This window comes from Phycodurus eques, chromosome 9 (assembly GCF_024500275.1).
Source record: "Phycodurus eques isolate BA_2022a chromosome 9, UOR_Pequ_1.1, whole genome shotgun sequence".
Lineage (NCBI taxonomy): Eukaryota > Metazoa > Chordata > Actinopteri > Syngnathiformes > Syngnathidae > Phycodurus > Phycodurus eques.
The window spans coordinates 10,302,819-10,327,307 of NC_084533.1; the positions used below are offsets into that span (position 1 = coordinate 10,302,819).

Here is a 24,489-nt window from a genome sequence, read left to right on the forward strand (position 1 = left end):
ATGAACCCTTAATGAAAAAACGGGGGATGACAAGTATTCTATTTTACTGATTCTGGTGGCAATCAGGTAGATGCAGCTGATCCTATTGCTAAGACATTTGGTGATTGGCCAATAAAAAAAGAGAGAGTGTGTGTGTGGGGGGCGGGGGGGCATCGGAAATAGAACTATATAACAAAGGTTGTCACATCTCTTTCCTTCTCCTCCACTACTTGACCCAAAGCTGTTTTCTTTCGTTTTCATTTTATGGGTTTCTCAGAGCAGATAGCTGCATAAACAACTGCAATAGATAGCTGTTTATAATCCATGTTTGTTTACACTGTCTTAATAAACTTTGCCCTTCATCCTTGCAGAGACTCTTCTGTTACATAACACACCTGACACTTTCCTCCACCCTTTCCAACCTGCTTGGACCTGTTTCTTCACCTCTTTACCACACTCATCATTGCTCTGGACCATTATTACTAGTATTTTAAGTTCTCCACCCTCACTATCTCGTCTCCCTATAGCCTCAGTCTGTCTTACTTGTATGATAACTCTTAATGAGGACACAGGAACAATTTTCACGCCTGCATTTAATGTACAGTACAGGTCTTTATAACGCAACAAACAAATGCAACACATTACCCTTCGGGGGGGGGTGAGCGCTACGGCTACATTGAGGCTACAAACCTAAGGTGCCCACAGCAACGTGTGTTGTTTAAACTAATGCACTCAAATATAGAAATACAAATGCATATTATCTTAGAAAATATTTGAGATTGGTTAAATGCAAATGAATAGTGTTAGGAATTTCCTAATGACTGTACAGTACAACTGGGCATGAAGAAAAAAAACATGATTGTAACGACATCTGGCTGGACCAGCTCAATACTACAGTGCATTTAAATAGAGGTTGACACAAATTACTCTGTATACTTCTGTGCTCTATTGCATAATTGTATTTTATTCATTCTATTTATTATTTCATCATTGTTATTACATTATAAACTGTCCAAACAATACATAGATTGAAAAAGAGAAACGTGTGCTGTTTTTCACATTTCATGAGTATGTTTTCCTGTATTTTTCACATCACAATATATAGCACATGGTTACGAAAAATAACAATGTCATTTTTTCCTCCAATATCATGGAATCATACTGTAAACTGTTGCTTTTACCAGGGTTTGCTGTTGCCTCAATTGCATTGAGAAAAAAAATATATATATACTTTTTTTTTTAATTATTGAATTCCGGGCATATACTGCCAATAAGCAGTTGCAAGATTCTTTCAGTGTCAAGAAAAAAAAAAGGAAAAAAAATCTTCTGAAACCAACTGTGTAATGTTTATTTTTTATTTTTTTTCAAAATTGGCAACAACTTTGAAAGCTGTATAGTGTTTCCCCAGAAACATCAATGTTAAGGAAACAGTACAACTCCATTTCAAAATTGTCACATTTGACAAACAAATAGGCAGTGGTCCATCTCTGCTGTGTTTACATGCGTTCCTGCGAAAATAAGGAAATCGTACAATGTTTTAATAACACAGCATCTGCAGATGCCTCGGTGGTCTCCCACTGAATGACATGTGCTTATAAAAATGAGGGAGACTGCCATGCACCCCTCCATTTTTGCAGCAGTGCATTGCCGGCTCAATTCAAAATGTATTGCAGTCAGCTTCTTCACTTCAGGCAAACGATGTAGTCGGCTGCCTTTACTGTGTTGATCTAATCAATGTTGTTTGGCATGGACTGACACCTTTTAAATTGCATTTAGAGCAGGTTTTTTTTTTTGTTTCCTGCGGGGCAGGACGAGAATAACAATGACACCCCTAGAGTGAGTTTGTATGCAACTGCAAACATGCAAATTCAGTTAAGCGTTGTGTCACACATCTCTGACCCTCCAAAGAGGCCTTAAGCTCTTACACTAGCTGCATATGTTCATGCTTTTCTGTCTAGCTGCTGAATAGTTGAGAAGAGTGGCTGAATGACAGTGTCACTGGTTGTTAGATACGGTATCCAAGGGCAACAACTGTTGTCTGCAAGTTACTGTTCAGTCTAACCATTCTCTTAGGCTCTGGGTGACCAAAGTGTGACTCGGCGATCATATGTGGCCTGCGGCATGGTTTTTATTGGCACTCGCTGTACTCCAAAACTAAAAATTAATCATTATATTGATAACTTTACAAATGAGAATTAGAGACACACGGACATAATAAAAAATGAGCAACGATTAACAGGCTTTCACAAACTCACTGAGGACTTGACACAATTATACACAGTTTGAAGGAAACTGGCGCTTCACGAGTAACATTATTGCATTTGTAAATTTTTACCGGAAGGTTGGGGGCTATGAATCTCATCAGGGTGTGGCCTTCATCGAATAAAAGATGTTTGCTCCAGCTCTAAAGTTTTTTTTTTTTTTTTTTAAATTTTGCTGTAATGCTGTGACCACATGCAATGGCAAAAGCTCACATTTTTTGCAATTTTGCGCCACCCATCTGTCTAGCACAGTGTTTCTCAACCTTAATTGAGCCAGACACTTTACTTTTACATTTGAAAAATCTCATGGCACACAACCAAATAAAAATGTCACTAAAAGTATATACAGTATACTGAAATAATGATCTTACTGCAATTTACACACAAATGTATTTACTTAGTGTGAAATCTGGGCCAGTGACACAAAGCTGATATACTTGTAGGAATTGATGAAAAACACACAAGGAGATCTTAAATAATTTTCAGACCGATTATTTCCATCCACCCCTCCTTGAGCTGTCACCTTATTGTGGTGGAGGGGTTTGTGTGTCCCAATGATCCTAGGAGCTAAGTTGCCTGGGGCTTTATGCATCCGGGCAAGGTTTCCCTTGCCCGGATGCGGCTCACCGGGGCCCCACTCTGGAGCCAGGCCTGGAGGTTGGGGCTCGAAGGCGAGCGCCTTGTGGCCGGGCCTGCACCCATGGGGCCCGGCCGGTCACAGCCCGAAAGGGTAACGTGGGTCCCCCTTCCCATGGGCTCACCACCCGTGGGAGGGGTCATAGGGGTCGGGTGCAGTGCGAGCTGGGCGGTGGCCGAAGGCGATCCGATACCTGGCTTCAGAAGCTGGCTCTAGGGACGTGGAGTCTCACCTGTCTGGCAGGGAAGGAGCCCGACCTGGTGTGTGAGGTCAAGAAGTTCCGACTAGATATAGTCTGTGTATAGTCGGGATGGGGCGCTGCTGACCTCGACTCGGGACGTTGTGAGCCGGTGGGGAGAATACTTTGAAGACCTCCTCAATTCCACTGACACAAATTCCCATGAGGGAGCAGAGTCTGGGTTCTCTGAGGCGGGCTCTCCTATCTCTGGGGTTGAGGTCACCGAGGTGGTTAAAAAGCTCCTTGGTGGCAAGGCCCCGGGGGTGGATGAGATTCACCCGGAGTTCCTCAAGGCTCTGGATGTTGTAGGGCTGTCCTGGTTAACACGCCTCTGCAACATCGCGTGGACATCTGGGACAGTGCCTCTGGATTGGCAGACTAGGGTGGTGGTCCCACTTTTTAAGAAGGGGGACCGGAGGGTGTGTTCCAACTACAGGGGGATCAGACTCCTCAGCCTCGCTGGTAAGGTCTATTCAGGGGTGCTGGAGAGTAGGCTCCGTCGGGAAGTTGAATCTCAGATTCAGGAGGAGCAGTGTGGTTTTCGTCCTGGCTGTGGATCAGTGGACCAGCGCTACACCCTTGGCAGGATCCTCGAGGGTGCATGGTTGTTCGCCCAACCAGTCTACATGTGTTTTGTGGACTTTGAGAAGGCGTTCGACCGTGTCCCTCAGGGGGTCCTGTGGGGGGTGCTTCGGCAGTATGGGGTACCAAACCCCCTGATACGGGCTGTTCGGTCCCGGTACGACCGGAGTCAGAGTTTGGTTCGCAAATCTGGCAGTAAGTTGGACTCGTTTCCTGTGAGGGTTGGACCCCGCCAAGGCTTCCCTTTGTCACCGATTCTGTTCATAACTTTTATGGACATAATTTCTAGGCGCAGCCGAGGCGTTGAGGGGGTCCGGTTTGGTGGCCTCAGTATTGAATCTCTGCTTTTGTGGTTCTGTTGGCTTCATCAAGCCGTGACCTCCAACTCTCACTGGAGCAGTTCGCAGCTGAGCGGCTGGGATGAGAATCAGCACCTCCAAATCTGAGACCATGGTCCTCAGTCCGAAAAGGGTGGTGTGCCCTCTCCAGGTCGGGGATGGGATCCTGCCCCAAGTGGAGGAGTTCAAGTATCTTGGGGTCTTGTTCACGAGTGAGGGAAGAATGGAACGGGAGATCGACAGGCGGATCGGTGCAGCGTCTGCAGTGATGCGGTCTTTGTATCGGTCCGTTGTGATACAAGCGGCTGAAATGAGTTTCCTCCGTAGGGTGTCTGGGCTCTCCCTTAGAGGGAGGATGAGAAGCTCAGTCATCCTGGAGGATCTCAGAGTAGAGCCGCTGCTCCTCCACATCTAGAGGAGCCAGAGGAGGTGGCTGGGGCATCTGATTCGGATGCCTCCCGGACGCCTCCCTGGTGAGGTGTTCCGGGCACGTCCCACCGAGAGGAGACCCCGGGGACGACCCAGGACACGCTGGAGAGACTACATCCTTCGGCTGGCCTGGGAACGCCTCGGGATCCCCCCGGAAGAGCTGGATGAAGTGGCTGGGGAGAGGGAAGGCTGGGCGTCCCTGCTAAAGCTACTGCCCCCGTGACCCGACCTCGGATAAGCGGTAGAAAATGGATGGATGGATGGATTATGTCCATCCATCCATTTTCTACACCACTTATCCTAACTAGGGTCGCGGGTATGCTGGAGCCTATGCCATCAAACTGCGGGCAGGAGGTGGGGTACACCCTGAATTGGTTGCCAGCCAATTGCAGGACACCGCAGATTATGTGAAATTGAAAAATTTCACCGCGACACACCTGCTGATATGTGGTTGGGAATTACAGGTAGCATACAATGTTCAAATCTGGTAGCAATTGAACTATATTTCTGGGACACCTTTAAAGCGAGCCCTTAAAATGGCTATCATGACTCAAAAATGGTAACTTCAAACCCAAGATATACTGTGTCTTTGGTCTGCATTTGACTGTGGAAAAGCCCCCCGAATGGCAATTTATTGGGCGTGGTAACAGTGCCAATGCAGATTTGAAGCACCTTCAAGAGGGCTTTCGTACCATTCGTCAAACCTTCACCAGTCTTTCAACTGGACCATATTATATGCATTCATAATTATTGCTCTGACACTGTTGCAGGTAATGTTCACTATATTTAAATGGAAATACAGTGTTACTATTAAGTGCCACACAGAGAATATGTTGTACTCACCATGGGGGTGGGCTCTTTAGCATGATGGTAGTTACCTTGTAGCAAGTGACAGCGACACAAGTTGAGGCGTCTTTTCGCTGCCAGCCTATGGCGTGACGGCAGCTCATGTTTAGCTGACAGCCTTGCGAGGGAACGCGACAACTTAAGCAGATCTATGTGGCCTGTTTTGAAGCGTCCTTTCAAGTGACTTTAAAACTACTCTGAACGCCTGCTTGTGAGTCACTAACCTCTATTCATGTCTCTGTCAGGTTTCCTCTACACTTGTAACCCTAACGGTCAAACACATAATCACGCTCGCTGAGAAAACAGCTTCTTCCGGGTAGTTTTATTCATACAAGCATGACAATAAAGGTAAGGCGGATGATAATAATTGAATTTACTTCCATTAGTGCATTTGTGAAAACGAACGCCTTTCTGTTTAGACGAACTGCTGTGAGGCCTTGCAAGTTGTCTAATTTGCTTACGTTCTCATTCAGTATTTTTGCACATTAGTCTGCTCGTGCCATGCAATTAATTGCACCTTTTCTCTGAATGGAAAACCTCTTAAACACAATTGCCCTGACAGCTCAACACAAACACATTTATTTCTGTGCAATATAAATGTATACATAGAAAGTGTGATAAGGGCAAATTGAGATACTGCAATAATAGTTTAGTCGCTTGTCACTAAAAATGGGTTCCACGTGAAACAAGATTCATGTTTTTTTTAACCTGAACATTTTGATTAAATGTGGTCAATGAGGTGATAAAAGTGTTTGTTGACACCTACCCCCTCTCCCGGTGGTCTCTTTTTTTTACAGCCTGGATAAGATTCTGGCCGCCATGACTATTGCTGCAGAGCGGAATAATAAAGAGAGATTTGCTCCAATTGTGGAAGGACTGGAGAACCACGATGCCCAACAGCTTCAGGTTTGGATTCCCACTAATACTATATACTTAGTGTACTGTATATAAACACACAAACACTGCTTTTGACAAACAGTTTTAGGATGCAGTTTTCCCCATCCTCCTCCTCTTATTTTAAACCAAAACAACTATATTTTATTTTCAAGCAGTCAGTCATCTTTCTCAAAATGTAACACAATCAGCTGTTAGTGTGCATTTATTAAAATAATGATAGTAATTTGTGTGTGCGCGGCAAAAGATCATTGTCATTGTAGAGGCACAGCAATAATTTTTGGGCAACCCTAAACTTTGAAGAAATACATTTAATGTTAAACAAGATCACATGAACATGTTAGATTTGGCCGCAAACTTTCCTGTACTGTTCTGTATTTTACTGCATTTTTAAGAGTACATCAATATTTAAAGATGATTTGTAAGGGTATGAAATGCTATTAAAGTGTTTAAGGATCATAATTTGGAGTATATTTGAGGTGTAAACGACTAATATAGGCTATTATAACGTTATCCGTTGTCACAAATTATATCACTTTTAGGGGGCCTCAGTCATACAGGAAAATTAGCTAATCGCAGCCTGGCTCGGTCCCGATCCCCTGCAAATAGCGGGGGTCCACTGTATACGCTTCTGATGAGGTTAAATGAGATTTTACACAATCAATAATAATACAAGGTGCAAAAGAATCACATTTGTATGAAGCTGATTTGACATTACGGACCTTTGCAATCGCGGACCGGCAACCATTTGTCGATGGCCCGGTACTATATGTCCCCCGGTGATTGGGGACCACTGCTTTAAACTTTTTTAAATAAGGTTTAAGAAAAAGTGGCCAATAGTTTTGATGTGAATTTGGAAAAAAAAAGTTATTTTCTTGTCATAAAATAAAGCCTCATTGGACACAATACTATTATATACAGTACATATTAAGAGAGTATATATCCTTTTTTATGTTTATGATATGTTTTAAAACTGCGGATGAGAGGTTGGACACAAAAAAACAATCTGATGCTCGAGGTAAATGTAGCTTAATTTCACTTCAAATTGTTTTTTTTGAAAAGCAGTCATTTAGTTGTTATTTAAACAAAGTGTATACATGTATCAGTGGCCTGCCTGACTTACAAACAGCACAGTGTAGTTCATCCAACATATGATTTTTGTGGCCTTATTGTGGCAGCTGGAAACTGGCACCAAGTTGTGTCAGCCCCTGAAGTTAGATTTTGTCATGGAGACCATTTCTCAGAGCAGGAACGAAAAGGACAGTGGTGACGTCCTCACGTCCGCTTGTCAAGCCCGCAGCACTTTGGGCACACGGTGAGATGTGATTGTTGGGTAATATGAAATATGACTCCCAGAGCTTCATCACCGCTGCTGCTTTAATTAAAAACATAGACTTCCTAGAGCTCCCTTTTTTTCTCTGGCGGTCTTGTCTTTTTTACAACCAACATCTCTTTTCCTCACGTTCTCTCCTACTTTGCTCATTTCTATCACATCTTACAAACATTTCCTATCTTCCTCTTTTCCCCCTCAAGCTCTCAGAGGACCTTGGTTTGCAAGGGCAACAAAAGAGTGCACTGCTTCATGTTTTTCACAATTGTACTTCAGCAGAAGGAAAAAAGTAAAATGGCAGTAAAAAGGGACCCGCTCGATATATGTTTCTATATACCCAAAGTGGGTAATTACTTATGGAGTGACTTCTTTTAACAGTAGGGACTGTGCAGCAGGAGAGTTTTTGCGGAAAACTGCTGAGGCAGCTGCTCGTGTAAAGACTCTGTGATAATGCGGGTATTTTTCCTTTAAATGTTGCCACTAATGAAATAAAGATTGTGATCATTGATAAGTGAATTAAATTGTTTTACTGGGAAGTAAATAGAATCGTCTCCCCAACCAGTTTGGACTCTATGCACACCAGAAATTGCATTTAAAAGGATATATACTCTGCATCTTTTTCTGTCAATTTTCAAAATGTCGAAATCAAACAAACAGTTCCCTTGTGTCTTAGTAAACACAAAAACTTACATTCCTCAGCCAAGATACACAAAGGACCAAGAATTCTGGCGCACTGTGACGCTCCACATTTTCAGTGTGGTAATGTCTCAGGCAACAACATCAGTGTACCCCGAAGGCGTTGCTATGACTAGGTGCATTTTGACTAGGCAAAATTGAATTATAGATCGGTTTTAATTAATCACAGTTTTGTCATAAAGATACTGAATGAAAATTCCAAATGTTGTGTGTTGTGTATACTGTATGTAATTACAGTATAGGAGGTCATCTTTCATTTATATGGATTCACAGTTGTGAACCCATATGTGTCCCTCTGAGGAAAGTCATAACTGCGATGTGGCCCGTGACAAAAATTAATTTGACACCCCTGGCTTAGGCCATCGCTTGAAAATGGCGCCTAACTGCCAAGTTATGAGGAGACATTCAGAATGGATTGCTCAAAGTAATAATTTTTTTGTATCACAAAATATTAGTTATTTCATCTTGAGCATGCACTTCCGAGACCCAGATATATATGTGTGTGTGTTTGGGTGGAAAGGTACATTTTTCATAAGCCTTTAAAAGCCACAGAATCAACTCTGTGTTCAATGCCAGTGTTTAGAAAGTCAGTGTTACCATTATGTATCTGTAAACCACATATTTTCCCCTTAAAACCACCCTAACCACACTGCACTACATACAGCCGAGGAATGTTTGAGGCTTGATGCCTATGCGGGTGAAGAAACAGAATATTTCATGAGCTGCATGGCTTTCTTCACTCACATGAACTCTGTGAAGGTTTTCTGGTTGAGGTTCTTTTATGTGTGCGCTCTTTGGTAGATTCAGTAAAGTGTCAAATTTCTACATGCAAGAGTAAGCAGTTTATTTTATTTTATTTATGGTGGCGTGTGGTCAACACTGCTGCATTCCTAACTGAAATAGGAATGATATTTGATAAAAGATATTTGCTGCTTTTGTTTGCACCTTATTTATTGTTGTCCTATGGTGAAAATAAAACAATGATTTTTATCTTTGTAAACTAAAACAGGTGAGATCCTTTTAAAGTCTGTCACTCAATCACCTAGCTGCAGTGTACCATCTCTCCAAATAGTGGCCCAATAGTGGTCAAATAAACACCTCCCTTTCCTCCCAAGAAAAAAACGTTAGTGCTCCTAATGGGCTGTAATTGTATCCTCCGTTTTCATCCATCTCATTGGGCTGCCGTGTTGGGCAATGTCCCCTCTACTGTCGACCGAAATTAATGTAACAACTGCTCTCGAGCTTGAGTTGCAAATGTCATGTGACCAAACCCGGAAAACAGGTTAGCGCACTCTTGAGTGTATGCTGCGATAACGAACATAACAATGTGTTGAGGACATGATAGTTTGAAGAAAATAAACTTATTCCACAAACTCAATATTAATCAGAATAACAGTGTTTAGACTAGTGGTGGCACAGACAATGTATTCTTGCAAAAAAACATTTTTGGGTTTAATTCCCTATAGCTGTGGTCCCCAACCACTGGTCTGCGGACCGGTACCGAGCCGTGAGGCATTTGTTACTGGGCCGCAGAGAAAGCATGACCAATTTATATAATTTCTGTTGGATTGCAATTAGCGTGGCGGCACGGTGAACGACTGGTTAGAGCGTCTGCCTCACAGTTCTGAGGTCCGGGGTTCAATCCCCGGCCCAGACTGTGTGGAGTTTGCATGTTCCCCCCGTGACTGCGTGGGTTTTCTCCAGGCACTCCGGTTTCTTCCCACATCCAAAAAAACATGCATGGTAGGTTAATTGAAGACTCTAAATTGCCTGTCGGTGTGAATGTGAGTGCAAATGGTTGATTGTTTATATGTGTCCTGCGATTGGCTGGCAACCAGTTCAGGGTATACCCCACCTCCTGCCCGATGATAGCTGGGATAGGCTCCAGCACTCCCGCGACCCTTGTGAGGATAAGAGACTCATAAAATGGATGGATGCAATTAGCGTGTGTGTGTATATATATATATATATATATACATTTTGTCACAATTCATTGTGATGTAAAGCCACTAGTGTAGGGTATATTGGTTTTAGATAAAAACATAATACCGTATTGTCACGACCATAAGGTGCACCGTATTAAAAGGCACAGTCTCAGTTACGGGGTCAATGTCTGTATTTAACACATACATAAGGTGCACCGTATTATTGGGCACAGGCATGGTAAAACATAAGATAGCTTAAAACATAAGGTAGCATGCAACGACTCTGCTACTACTCTACTCACGAACGCCCTTGGGATGGTCTTTCTCTGAGCATCTCAGGAGGAAAGGAGGGAGGTTTAGTTGAAGAAGAAGATGCACAAAAAGTAAAAACAAAAAAAAAAATGCAAAAAGAAAGTAGTTGTCCCTTTAGGGTGCACTCGTAAATTTTCCTGCCGTTTGAACTTGTTGTGGGCCCCGCTCTTGCTCTCAACTGCGGGCGTAAATGGTACGGCTGCCGAGGGCGCCGCCAACAGATCAGGCTTGGTAAAACGATCGAAGCCGCATGGCCGGCTTCTTCGATCGGAAAGCACCGCCGGACCAAGACGGCGGTGCTTTCACGCACATGGTGGCAAATAAAGAACAAAGGAAAGGGGAGGCAGGATGGGTGGCAGCACGGCAGAGTCGTACTTGAAACCAAGAAAACAAGAGAGAAAGAAGGCAGAAGTTAAGGGTTAAATACCCAGGGGGGCGTGTCTAAGGGACAGGAAGTGGAGGCTCAAATTTATTCGAGAATTCGGCCCGTAAAAAAAATTGATTTAAAAGTAACACATTATTCTAAAATACTCCCAACTTTGTACTCTTACTTATAGATCAAGCATATAGAACGATTGTCTAAACTTTAGTCTGATCCAATCTACTAATTGTTCAATACAACATAATTTCGTACTTTTTACAATGTTTTGTAAAATGTTTTAATTTTAATGATTCCAGGAGAACCAGAATGTTAGTCCCGGTTTCAATCGGTTCTCGATTCTTGATGCCCAACCCTAGTTCCCCACTAACAAAAAATGTACAGTGGTACAAACATAAAACGGTGTGAAATATACTGTATATATAAATGACTACAGAAGTGGATAGAAGGACATTTAACATCACTTTTACCTTTATTAAAAACTCTTGATAGTGTATGGCAAAGAGGGTAGAAGAAGGAGCCATTTTAGTGGTATGCTGCTTCTTCTATCATGTTTCTCACCTTTTATCAAATGGCTGGTACTCAAACTTTGTCATATTGTGTAGAAAGGTTTCAACACCTGGCAAGGCGAATTCCACACGCACAACTCAAGCCAAACACAACCCTTCTGGTCTGATCGGTAAAACTCGGGTAAATAGGGACTAGGCGTAACACATTTTGTCAAAAGTCAGGCACAACAGTATAACAGTATAACAGTTTCACCATAATTTCTACAGCCCCTTGCTGTCTTGTTTTACAGTCGCACTCAAACAGTGTTGTGCTTTTTTATTGAGTGTGACTGCTAAATAAGCCACCTTTGGGCCAAAGGTGAAACTATTATTTTACTTGATGCCTATATTTTGGCCTGACTTTTGAAATAATGTGTTATGCCGATGTTGCTCAGTTGACTGTGAGGTTTTTTTTTTTGCTTTGAGGTGGTCATGAACATTTTTGGCACAATGCATCTGGAGAACCCTTTTTACACAACTTGCAAAATGCTTCGAATGAACACGCAAGATGATGCACACACAACGAAAATCAAAGTCATACCGAGGCTATGTTCACACGGAAGCGCATGATACCCAATTCGGATGTTTTTGTTAAATTCAATATTTTTATGCAGTCGCTCACATTACAAAAAACAAATGCGGCTCTTCTATTGTGGACAGAACACGCCCGTGACACATATTTGCACATATATTTGCACTGCTGCTGCTGCTACTACTACTACTACTACTACTGATAATAATAATAAGAATAATATTGATAATACAATAATAGTAATGATAATCTAACATGTACTGTGTTAGGTATATAATTACCTCCAGTCCCTATCTTTGGACTTTTGTTTAAGACCCTGTACAAATTACAGTATGTTCTTCCTAGTCTTTTATTTATATTTTTTCTCTGATGTGAACTAGTTAAATCAATACTGCCCAGCAACGTAAAATTAGGTTGTTTGGAAAGTGCCATTTTCTGGTAAAATACAGACTTCTGACATTGACTGACGAATGTTGGTGTTGAGAGGAAAAATATCATCAGTTACGCGTAAGCATTTGTTTTGACTTCTTAACAGCGGATCCAAGCCCATAGTTCAGGTCAAGGTTTTCTGAAGACAGCTTGCACCATCCATGGGAATTCTTCAGCATCCAATCGATTGGCTGTCCGAGAGAAACTGTCTTATCCGTGGTCTTCTCCTTTAAAACACCTTACTGCTCATTAGAATTGATCAGTGATTTCCAAGTAACCCCCACACACACCTAACACACAGACTTTCAATAAATCAATTAATAATGCACATCCCGGCTGCAGACTTTTCACCTTCACTGCTTCTTTTCTTTTGTCAGTGGCATTGAAGCATTAATAAAACAGAAAAACAACATGAGCAGTTTGAAACGCCAATATCCATCACAGAGCCAGTAAATTTTACAGGATGACATTGTTTTCCTCAAGTTGTAGGAATCTGACCATGTGTTTTGTGTTTGCACACTCCCCAGGTGGCTTGCATGCAGTTCATCAACGCGTTGGTTACCTCCCCGGATGACTTGGACTTCCGGGTACATCTGCGGAATGAGTTCCTAAGATGTGGCCTCAAAAAGATCCTGCCTGTGAGTTATCAAAATGTCATTTGGCAACATTGCTTTGGGTTATTATGGATGCATTAAAAGCATAGCTGGAGTTTTCGACTTGTGAAGAAGGCCAAGGATTTTTATCATGACGCTGGGGGATTGGTGGGGTTTCAGTCTAACATTTTATGATGAATATTTACTCCTCAATAATTTAGTCTTGATTATATTTATCTAAAGGTGCTGTATTGTCTCGCCATATAATTTGTATCATTCCGTGAGTCATAAAAAAGTTTTACCACTCTAATATATTATTCCCTGGTGTCTTAGTCTAACTTGGAAATGTGTTCAACAAGGATTCCATCTTGACATTATTACTGTGACTTCAATCTAGATTGAAACAGTTTGCATCCTGTGGAGAGAAAAACAAAACAAAACAAACAAACAAAAAAACCATGAAAACTCAAAAGTGTTAATAAAAACCATGTTAGGGCAAAGCCCTACACACACCCCTTTTCCACTGCACACTACCTGTTCAGATGTACTCACTATTAACCCTTTTTAATTGGCAAAATCATCAAGTATGTTAAGCATAAGTCATGATCATGTACTATTTGTTGTACCTAGCCATTTTTTTAATACAAAAAACAACAACAATTTTAAAAAAATAATAATAATTTTGTCCTTGTTTTATTAGTTGCCAAATTCAGTGTGACAACTTACCCGATGGTGGGGCAACCTCTCACATGTTCATGTGTTGTTCATGTATTGATTCCAAGAAATATATAAGAGAGTAAAAAGTGTGACATCTAGCCCCAGTCTCCCCTATTATACTGTAAGGTATACTGTTTCTAGTACCTGATCAGCCGGGATTCTAAGCATCTATGATTGTAAACTCCTGCTGGTCACTCATTGGTCGAAGTAAATACAGGAGAGCCTCGTTCACCTCAATTTGTGTTTTTTTGTGAGCGTTCCGACTCCATTTAATGTGGTGTGGTTTTCCTAGTTTCTTGGTGGAAAAGTGACTGCCCCAAACCAAGGCGAATAGAGTGTAAAAGTAGTAGTGGTGGTAGTAGTAGTAGTAGTAGTAACAGTTGAAAGTCATGTGATTTATGGGAAGTTTCTCCATGAGCCTAATAAGTTTTTTTGTTTTTTTTTAGATTAGCTTTGTCAATATTAATTGTTAATTGTATACAATATTATTAACAGATTTTCACAAATGTTGCGGAGGGTTCTGGCATGGGTCAACGCTTAAAAATAAAATAAAAACTTCTGTGTTTGAATAGTCATGAGTACATATATTATTCCCTCTACTGCGTCTCCTTAAGCCATCATGCACACTCCCTCTGAATCAGTGTGGCTTCGGACAGATGGGCCTTAAAAATGACGCCGGATGGTCGACACCTGCTGAAATTAGGCTACATTTGGCCCTGTCGCTTCCTTCCAGCTCCAAAGCTGACATTTCAAGCGAGAGACCCCACAGTCCCCCATGAATGGAACAGGTGTTAAAGAGTTGGTGCTATTCACAGTCTCAGAGGTTTTTGTGAGTTGTTTTGCCAAGTTCTCTCGATAAGCGTTTGCTTTAGAACTATTAATGCACTATTTTTTAAGTGACTTTTTCAGCACTACTGATGGCCTCCTTTTCCTGAGATGTATAGTCTTGGAAACTGGGCTTACTGGGAGATTTAAGGCTTGAGTTGGAATACAGGCTGGAATCATCATACAGTCGATCATGAAATAGACATACAAATAGTAAAACAAAAACAAAACAAAAAAAACAAACAAAAAATGGTAATGCATGGGATAGCCAAATCACTGACATGATGTACATCTTTAACCTATCATTACAACCTGGTCAATATCCCAGTAATATAAAAAAAAAAACAAAGGTCATTCCTCTATTTACTACTAGACTAACACCTTTATACAAATAACAGACCTGATTCTCATCTCCCACAGTTCTCAAACATTCTGAAAAAGTATTTATTATCAAGTTTGATGATTTTATAGAAAAGCATAACCTACTCACCAATAACCAATGCAGTATGGGTTTACTGATCAACAGGACACTCTCTTATTGAATTAATAGAAGAAACCACAAATGCCATGGATAAAACGAAATATGCTGTTGGGGCATTTATTTATCTAAAGAAGGCATTTGATACAATTTACCATGAAATATTCATCACTAAATTAGAACAATATAGTATTAGAGGACTTGCACTAGAATGGGTGAGAAGTTACTTAAGAAATAATTATCAATCAACACTTTGGACATTGTGTGTGGGGTTGCACAAGGGTCAGTGCTGGCTCTGCAGTTATTTATCATGTACATAAATGACATACAGTATGCAAGACATCAAAATTATTAAAATTAATACTATTTGCAGACACAGACATTTAAAGCAGTTGAAAATTTGCAGCAACTGGTGGATAGTATTACTTTAACAATGTATTAAAATAAATAACTGGTTTGACAAAAATAAGCTGTCATGAAATTTGGTAAAGACAAAAATAATGGTATTTTGTAGCAAAATAAAAACAAAAATTGTTTTGGAAAGGTGCACAAAATATAATTATTTGGGGTGGTAATACATGACTAAATCTGGTGGAAGTCTCACATAAAATGAATATGCACAAAAATATCTAGTAGCATCTCTGTAATGGCCAAGGTAAGAAACTTTTTTTTTTTTTTTTTTTTTTTTTAGATAACAAGTCACTCCACACTCTTTTATATTCCCTGGTGTTACGTTACCTGAATTACTGCACAGACGTTTGGGGCAATACATGTAAGAGTTGACTACATCCACTTTTCATTAGAATATAGTCCATACGGTAGGTCATCTTGAACAAACTAATCAACCATTTGTTAAGAGTAAAACAATTTAAAAAAGGAATCATAATATTGTGGAATTTCAAACAGTACAACTTCTTTACAAAGCCAGTAACAATTTATTACCAAGAAATTTACATAAATGTTATATAAACTAAGAGATATGGTAACAAAACAAATGAACAAACATTGAGTTGAGAATGAAACCAATTTCACTCAAATTGTCTGATTCAATCGAGTAAATAACAAGGAGTTGAAGAAAATTGTTTTCATGGGTTTCAATTCAATAGAGACAAAAGTTACAATTTGGTGTTAACAGTATACAGTATTATTAAGTTGGAAGTTGAAGTGAAGTGGAAATGACAAAATCAGACAAAGAATTCACACCCTTGGGAAACGTAATTACATTTCCATGAACTCAGCTAAAATGGTTAAAAAAAAAAGTATGCGAGGTGGACACCATTGGCCAGCTTAGAGCCCAGAGGGTTAACCTAGTCAAGCCACCTAACATTCGTCATCATTTATAACTGTTGGACTCCATTTGGACTTACCTACACTAGGTGGAGATTTGAAACCAATGAATTAGATGAATGTTTTTTTTTTCCTTCTTTCATATAAGCTAATAATGTGACAATTTAAGCCACTGACACTTTGTTTACTTGCAGGAGCTCAAAGAAACGGAGGAGCTGGACATCCAGCTCAAGGTCTTCAATGAGAACAAGGAGGAGGACTCCATCGAACTCTCCCATCGCCTGGACGACATTCGGGCCGAGATGGAATATCCTTTTTTTTTCTCCTGTCCTGTCCTTTCCGTCCCTCTGCGCGAATTATGTGGATGACCATTGGTGCTGACGTAGCAGCAAGTGATGAGTCAACATGATTGACTTTGATTGACTGAAGCTCCCTCGCGGTTTGCTTCATTAGAGAGGGATTTGAGGATCCTATGCATTTTATTAATCTCCCTCTCTGCGGCCAGTCTAGGTTACAGGCAAATATGCCGGTGTTCTTCGCCTTCCACCTTCTCACATTACTTCTTCATAGTTGTAGAATTCACATGCTATATACTGCACACACGTTCAACAGCAGTGCTGCTACTACTTTTACCACTAACAGAATTAAAACAAGGCTACTACTTCTGCTGTTACTACTAACAAAAACAAAAAGTACAACTACTACTATAATTACTACTATTTATATCATCAGCGGTGCTACGATAATTTACTTTCTGCCAAAGACGACAATGCTCCTACTATTACTACCAATACGACTACCACCACCACTAATACGACTACTATTACTACTATACTTGACTTCTACTACTACACTAATGCCCCTAACAATAACTCTGCTACTACCACTAAAATTACTAATATCAACAGCAGTGCTACTACTAACATTACACACAGCAGCAAAAACTATGCTTCTCCGACTACACTTACTAGACTACTCCAAACAACAACTACAATGCAACAATGCTACTGCTGCTATTGCCACTATTTCTACTACTAGTACTTCTAGTACTACAACTACGCTTCTACTCCTAACAACTACAATGCAACAATGCTTTTACTGCTGCTGCTACTACTAGACTACTTCTAGCAACAACTACAATGCAACTTCTACCACTATTACTACTACCACCACTACTACTACTAACCACAACTCTGCTATCACGACTACTACTACCATAACTACTATTAATGATACTATTACAACTACTTGACTTCGCCGAACAACAAGTACAATGCTACTACTACCACTGTTATTACTACATTTACTACAACTACTGCTAACAACAACTCGGCTGTTACTACTTTTATGACTATTACTACTACTACTACTATTGCTACTACTATTACTACTATTCATACTGTAACTACTGTTACAACGGACTACTACTACCACTCCTACTAACTAAAACTCTGCTGCTGCTGCTGCTACTACTACTGCTACTATTACTACTACTACAAACCACAACTCTGCTACTATGACTACTACTACTATAGCTACTATTAATAATACTATTACACCTACTTGACTTTGCCTAACAACAACTACAATGCTTCCACTACTACAACTACAACTGCTGTACTTCTAATACTAGCAGCAACAGCATTACAATCAAATTACATTTTAGTAGCAGGTCATGTTACAGTGGTAGTTTTGCCGCTCAAAATTATTGTGGATGCTTCTCTTTATCTTCCTCCTTTCCTCCACTGGTGTCCACTAGAAAGTTAATAAGTTGGCACTCATTCAATCCAAAGTCAGAAACTTCTTCACAAGCTGTTTAATAATTCACCAATCTTCTCTGAGGCTATGTATGAATGAGTGGCACTGGGAGGCGACATTCCAGGCACATGACATTGTTATGCAGATGTCCACAGTCTTTTTTTCCTCCTTGTAACTAATCCCACACTTGTCCCGCTGACACAGAGTGCTGCCGTGAGTGACACTTTATGTTGAGACACACTGTTGAAACGTGTGTGGGTGTGTGCGTGTGAAAAAAAACACCACTTGGATTAATGATGTGCTTGAGCGGGTTTACAAATGAGATGGCCCGATGTTTGTTTCCAAGGACAATGTGGCGTATTGATCGCAAAGCTTCAGGGTATCATTCCAAATGTCTCGGCAGCCCCTTTGCCTACACAATAACACCACGCCGCTGGTACTTCTTACCTGAGCGTGCCTCTTGTTTTTCCTTGAATATTGACCCGCACAAGCCGCTCCCGTCTGTGTCCAGCTCAGGTCCCGGTGCCGCTCATAAATATTAATGAGCTGTGGAATTGTGATTGATTGACCCTACCACTGACTGGCCTACATCCCACAGCCACTGCCACTCATGTTTATTCATTATTTGGCGAGAGAGAAGAGGGGTCATTGAATGGAATGGCATGGCATTCTACGTTGGGTCTGTGTCTGCAGTTTAGTGATAGATAGAGCTACTTGGATAATTTCCCAGTCTTGAGCTCCTTCTTATGTCCTCTACAATATTGCAATAGTGACACCATAATTGAATCTCACAGGACTGGTAGTTCTCCCAAGCGTCATGCGAAATGTATACTTAAGAGGATCATCTATTCCCATGACATTCTCTTAATTTTTTTTTAAATTAAAGACACACTTGAAATTAAAACAAATAATGGTGTCAAATATCCAACACATTTGGTGTAAGTACAGGAGCCAAGTATTGATTTTTTTCTTAAATAGTCATTTCCCCTAAAATGTGGAGAAAACTTGACAAGTAATCCGAGTTAAAAACCTCATCTGATTCCCCTCAACACACATTTTTGACAACTAAGAACACTGGGTTACGAACACTGTCTGTGTTTTTTCAACTGATTTAGGACAAATGACATCTGTTTCTCTTGTGCGGGTCAGGTTTGTTAAGTTAAGTCAAGTTGTTAAGAGTTTATTTATCAAACGTTACAAACTTTGCTTGCCGTAAATTGAATAGTCGACTGATAAAAGTAATTACCTGTAAATTCAATGTTACGTCATCATTGTTCGAAATTCAGGGCATGAACCTCCATTTATATGAATATATGGCCATAGTAGAAAAAGTTGACCAGTGTAATCTTAATAGAGATATTTGCATTTTTTATTGAACTTAAATGTCCATGTAGGGACAAAAATTGTTTTTGTTTTTTTTATTTTTAAGCGCCTCACCTTAAAAAGACAACTTCTCTTGGTGACCCCAGCTGAGACAGCGCTCTTCCTCAAATAGTGACCTCTGCTCTAATAGATGCCGTGCCACAGTTAATCACCTGGATCACCATCCACTTTGATTAGATTAATGCCTCATCTCAATTTGACATCTCCTTTTTTTGCACTGCACTTCCTCAAATATTGACCTCCACCCAAATCGATGCTTTGCCTCAGTTATATGCCCGGCTCCTCATCCACTTTGATCAAATAAACGCCTCACCTCAAATAAACACTTCCCTCTTCTGGTGACCTCTGATAAGGTATCACTCTTCCTCAAATAGTGGCCTCTGTTCTATTAAACACTGTGCCCAATTAAATGCTTGGATTTTCAGACTTTAATAAATACGTAAATGCCTCACCTCAAATAGACAACTCTCTTTTTTTGTTGACCTCTACTATGATACCCCTCTTCCTCAAATAGTGGCCTCCACTCGAACATGACTGTGCCTCAAATAATCACCTGGAGTGTCATCTGCTGTAATAAACAAATGCCTCACCTCAAGTAGACAACTCCTTTGCTTAGTCGATTGAATTCTGATATGTACAACCTCAGTACCTTTCTCTGTAGCTACATAGCTCATGCAGACTTGACAACACTTTATTTTGCCATAATTTCCAAAATATGATGGTTTGGAGGTTTACAGGTCAGAGGACAAAGATGTTAAAAAATGTCTCGATAACTTGAGTGTCACGATCGGATGGAGACTCGACTCCAGAGCAGGTAGAGGCTGAGAGGTTGTGATGAACAGTTTATTGAAAGGAAAAAGGGGGATGGTCCTTGAGATGCGCTGGCGGGCTGTTGAGGCAGAGAATATGTGACAGGCAGTGACGTGGACGGGTGGCTGGCTTGACGGTGAGGTGGAAGAGATCTACTTGATGAGGGACACGGAGGATACACTGAGGACAAGGAGGAACACGAAGGTCAGAACGATGGCAAGGAATAGAATAACTTACTTGGAGACTGAGGAGCCGTGGTACCGCTGTAGAAGCTGCAATACTTTCCGTGATCGAGCAGGCTTAAATGCAGGTGATGATGAGGGCTGATTGATAACAGCGGCCGAGGTGGTGCTGATTACTGTGAACAGAGAGAGAGAGAGAGGAGCGCAAAGCGCCACCCACGCTCCAGCAAAAGGACTGCAGGGCACAGTTCATGACATCTAGAACCCCTTTACACATCTGCCATTTCGAAGTGATTATAAAGAAGATATCTTCTTTTTTTCCTTTGGGCTTGTGCCTTTAGGGGTCGCCACAGCGCATCATCCTTTTCAATGTAAGCCTATCTCCTGCATCCTCCCCTCGAACACAAGTGCCCTCATGTCTTCCCTCACGACATCCATCAACCTTCTCTTTGGTCTTCCTCTAGCTCTCTTGCCTGGCAGCTCCATCCTCATCATCCTTCTACCAATATACTCACTATTTCTCCTCTGGTCGTGTCCAAACCATCGAAGTCTGCTCTCTCTAACTTTGTCTCCAAAACATCGAACCTCGGCTGTCCCTCTGATGAGCTCATTTCTAATTTTATCCACCCTGGTCACTCCGAGAGCGAACCTCAACATCTTCATTTCCGCCACCTCCAGCTCTGCTTCCTGTTGTCTCTTCAGTGCCACTGTCTCTAATCCGTACATCATGGCTGGCCTCACCACTGTTTTATAAACGTTGCCCTTGTCCTAGCAGAGACTCTTCTGTCACATAACAGTGTTAAAGCTTGTGCCCTGTCACTGAAACAAATATAATACGTATAGTCCTGCTCAAAAATATTGGCACCCATGGGGTGCCATTATTTCTAGCCATGACTCGATAAAAATACATGCTTTTGACATACGGTCACATTGACACAGTATCCACTCTCTTTTTCTGTTGTACAGCTGCTACCTGGCTGCTCGTCGTTGTAATGGTCAGGTTCCTGACCTCCAAACATGTACGGTTTGACGATGCCAAAGTTCAGTTGGGTTCTCCTGTTTGTCGAAGTCCTCCTCCTCATATTCCAACACGTTGCTCGCCAATGTGTATAGAGTGTTGCACGCTGTGTATGTCAATTGCAACGTCACTTCTGGTAGCGCCGGCACGGTGGAAGACTGGTTAGCACATCTGCCTCACAGTTCTAAGGACCGGGGCTCAATTCCCGGCCCCTCCTGTGTGGAGTTTGCATGTTCTCCCCGTGCCTGGGTGGGTTTTCTCCGGACACTCCGGTTTCCTCCCAAATCCCAAAAACATGCGTGGTAGGTTGCTTGAAGACTCTAAATTGCCCATAGGTGTCAATGTGAGTGGAAATGATTGTTTATTTCTATGTGCCCTACGATTGGCTGACGACCGGTTCAGGGTCTGCCCCGCCTCCTGCCCGAAGATAGCTGGGATAGGCTCCAGCAGCCCGTGACCCTAGTGAGGATAAGCCGTAAATAAAATGGATGGATGGACTCCTGGTAGCCCTTGCAGTGGATAGAGTAGCTACACCCTGGCGTCTCGAGCGTTGGGTATGTTCGGCGAGTGCTCAATACACGTAATAAAAACCAAATTTTTAGCCAAAGTATAGTTGAGCTGGACACTCGCCTGACTTTGGTGCAGGCAGCGTGGGTTCAGTTCCCACTCAGTGACGGTGTGAATGCGACTGTGAATGGTTGTCCGTGTCTATATGTGCCCTGCGACTGACTGGCGACCAGTTCAGGGTGTAGTCCGCCTTTTCGCCCGAAGTCAGCTGGGATAGGCTCCAGCGTCTCGCGACCCTAACCAGGATAAGCGGTGTTAAAAATGGATGGATAGTTGAGCTGACATAATATATTATTACATAATATATAAACAATGCAAATAGGAATTTTAACTGACCCCATAACATTTTTGTCCTCTGACTTTAAAACAATTTTGAAATAAATAACGTAATTTCTCATGTATAATGTGCACCTATGTATAATATGCACCCCCAAAGTTGACCTCAAAATTCTGGAAAACCCTTCTACCTATGTATACTGCATTTTTACAAGGCACGATTTTGCTTCTACCCATATGATCAAATGATTTTGTTAGTATTTTTTTCCAAAGAATTGTTCTGAAGTTAAACACTATTTGAACACGTAACACGTTTTTTAATTTACTTGCTCTTATTTTGAAATTCACAGCCCTACTTTTATTTAGTAAATTAGAAAACACACAGTTGTGTTCATATGTTTGATTACCCGGGAAGAATTTGTAAGATGGATACAATTCTTGAAAGAAAACATGAAGGACCAGGCGAAACACATGTAATTTTATTTTAATGGGGTTCAAATTAAACGGTCAAGCATTTCAGAAAAGCTTTATCATTAAACAAAACATAGCCATGAATAAATTAATGATGGTTGTTGTTCAGTCATCAGTCATATTTAAAAAAAAATATATTTTACAAATTCTGCCAGGGTATGTACACTTATGAGCACAACTGTACATATATGCAGTCATGGGTACCCCTGTCATATTGGAATGAAAGTGTAGGCTACACCTTTGTATAACCAATAGGTGGTGGTGGCATATTAGAATGAAAGTGTATACCTTTCTCATAATCTCTAGGTGGTGGTGGCATTTTGGAATTAGCGTGTACAGCTTTTTCATAACCACTAGATGGCGGCATACATTTATAAAATTTAATTTGTTTTTCCCATTTGCCCCTATACCGATGTATAATGCGCACTATTGACTTTTGATAATTTTATGGGGGGAGGGGGGGGAATGCGCATTATTCACGAGGAATTACGGTCGTTAATAAAAGATGGAGGAATAATAATAATAAAAAAAGAAAATTGTACAAAATGTTATTTAATACTTCTGACAACAGAGACTGTATAACCTAAATTGTCATTAAAAAACATTTATCCTTCTCTTAAAGCAGAAACAAAAACAGTATATTGTGCCACTACATTTGTCACCTCATCACTTTGCTTCTTCTAAATATTTTAAGAGGTGTAATTCATGTCGAAATGACATATCCTCATCTCGTTGTCTGCATGCACATTTGTAAGAGATGTTTGAGTAGCTTATTGCACTTTTTTCAAACTGAATTATGCTCCACAGGGAAATCCATTCTCTTGCAAAAACAACAGCTGTACATAGCGCTCGCATCATATTCAACAGCACTCTTTGACTTCCTAAAGGCTAACTGAAGTTTGAAAAGCGATTGTATATATTTATTATGCTCATTAATGTAGCACAAAGAGGTGAATGTTTAAGAGTCCGATGCAGAAAGTGATTGAAGAATGAAGAGCAATGCAGATTGAGAAATGTGAGGGATGTGTTTTAGATGTCGAAGCCGTCAATGCTCCCTCCTGGGGCGAGCTGACAGAAGACACATAATCAATACCTTTTGCAAATTTAATAACCTGAGTTTCTTTTCTTTTTTTTCCCCATTTGCTGCAGCGTGAATGTCTGTTTCAATTACGAAAATGACTCTCAGCATAATTGTTGTTCTGCAAACGAGCGCCTACCCCCGTCATGCTCGCCTTATATGTTCAAACTTTTTCGTCATCTAATTAATTTTTTCTACTTTTAAAGCATCAGACTGACAGGTAAACCACAGGGTATTATTTTATGCTTTTTCCCTTACTTCCTTCTCTCCTTTAAGTTAGCTGTTATCAGGGTTTTCAGCTCCCCGGAGAGAACAGATAAGAGAAATCACATCTGTGTTTGCTTTCACTCCATGATGCCTGTCAGGAAGTGTAGGTGTGAAAAGAAAACAAGAATTCATCAAACGGATTCCAGTTACTCCACAGCTGTGTATTTGAATGATGTTCAGAATAAGGTGTTATGAATACCAGTACATGAATTGAGCCTGATGTGGCTCATTGTAGTCACACACTAGTTGTTGCCTTTAACTTTACCCCCGCCACTGATATGAATGAGGTGTATCATCTCTTATCCAACATGGTGAAAGACACGGGTTCCGAGGCCTACTTACTGTCCATCCTGCAACACTTGCTGCTCATCAGGAATGACTACTACATCAGGTATGTTGGCTCTGACGTTCACACGCCACTGAA

General features: G+C 41.0%; 1 protein-coding gene across 5 annotated transcripts in view; it reads left to right on the top strand.

Moving 5' to 3' along the window:
- Nucleotides 1-24,489, top strand: part of diaph2 (diaphanous-related formin 2) — a 527,556-nt gene that overhangs the window by 182,375 nt on the left and 320,692 nt on the right. For all 5 annotated transcript variants that reach the window (XM_061686696.1, XM_061686691.1, XM_061686695.1 and 2 more), the window contains 4 exons: nt 6,108-6,216; nt 12,883-12,993; nt 16,450-16,562; nt 24,340-24,456. In XM_061686696.1, coding sequence (XP_061542680.1) covers nt 6,108-6,216; nt 12,883-12,993; nt 16,450-16,562; nt 24,340-24,456 — 450 coding nt within the window. The remainder of the gene's footprint in view (nt 1-6,107; nt 6,217-12,882; nt 12,994-16,449; nt 16,563-24,339; nt 24,457-24,489) is intronic.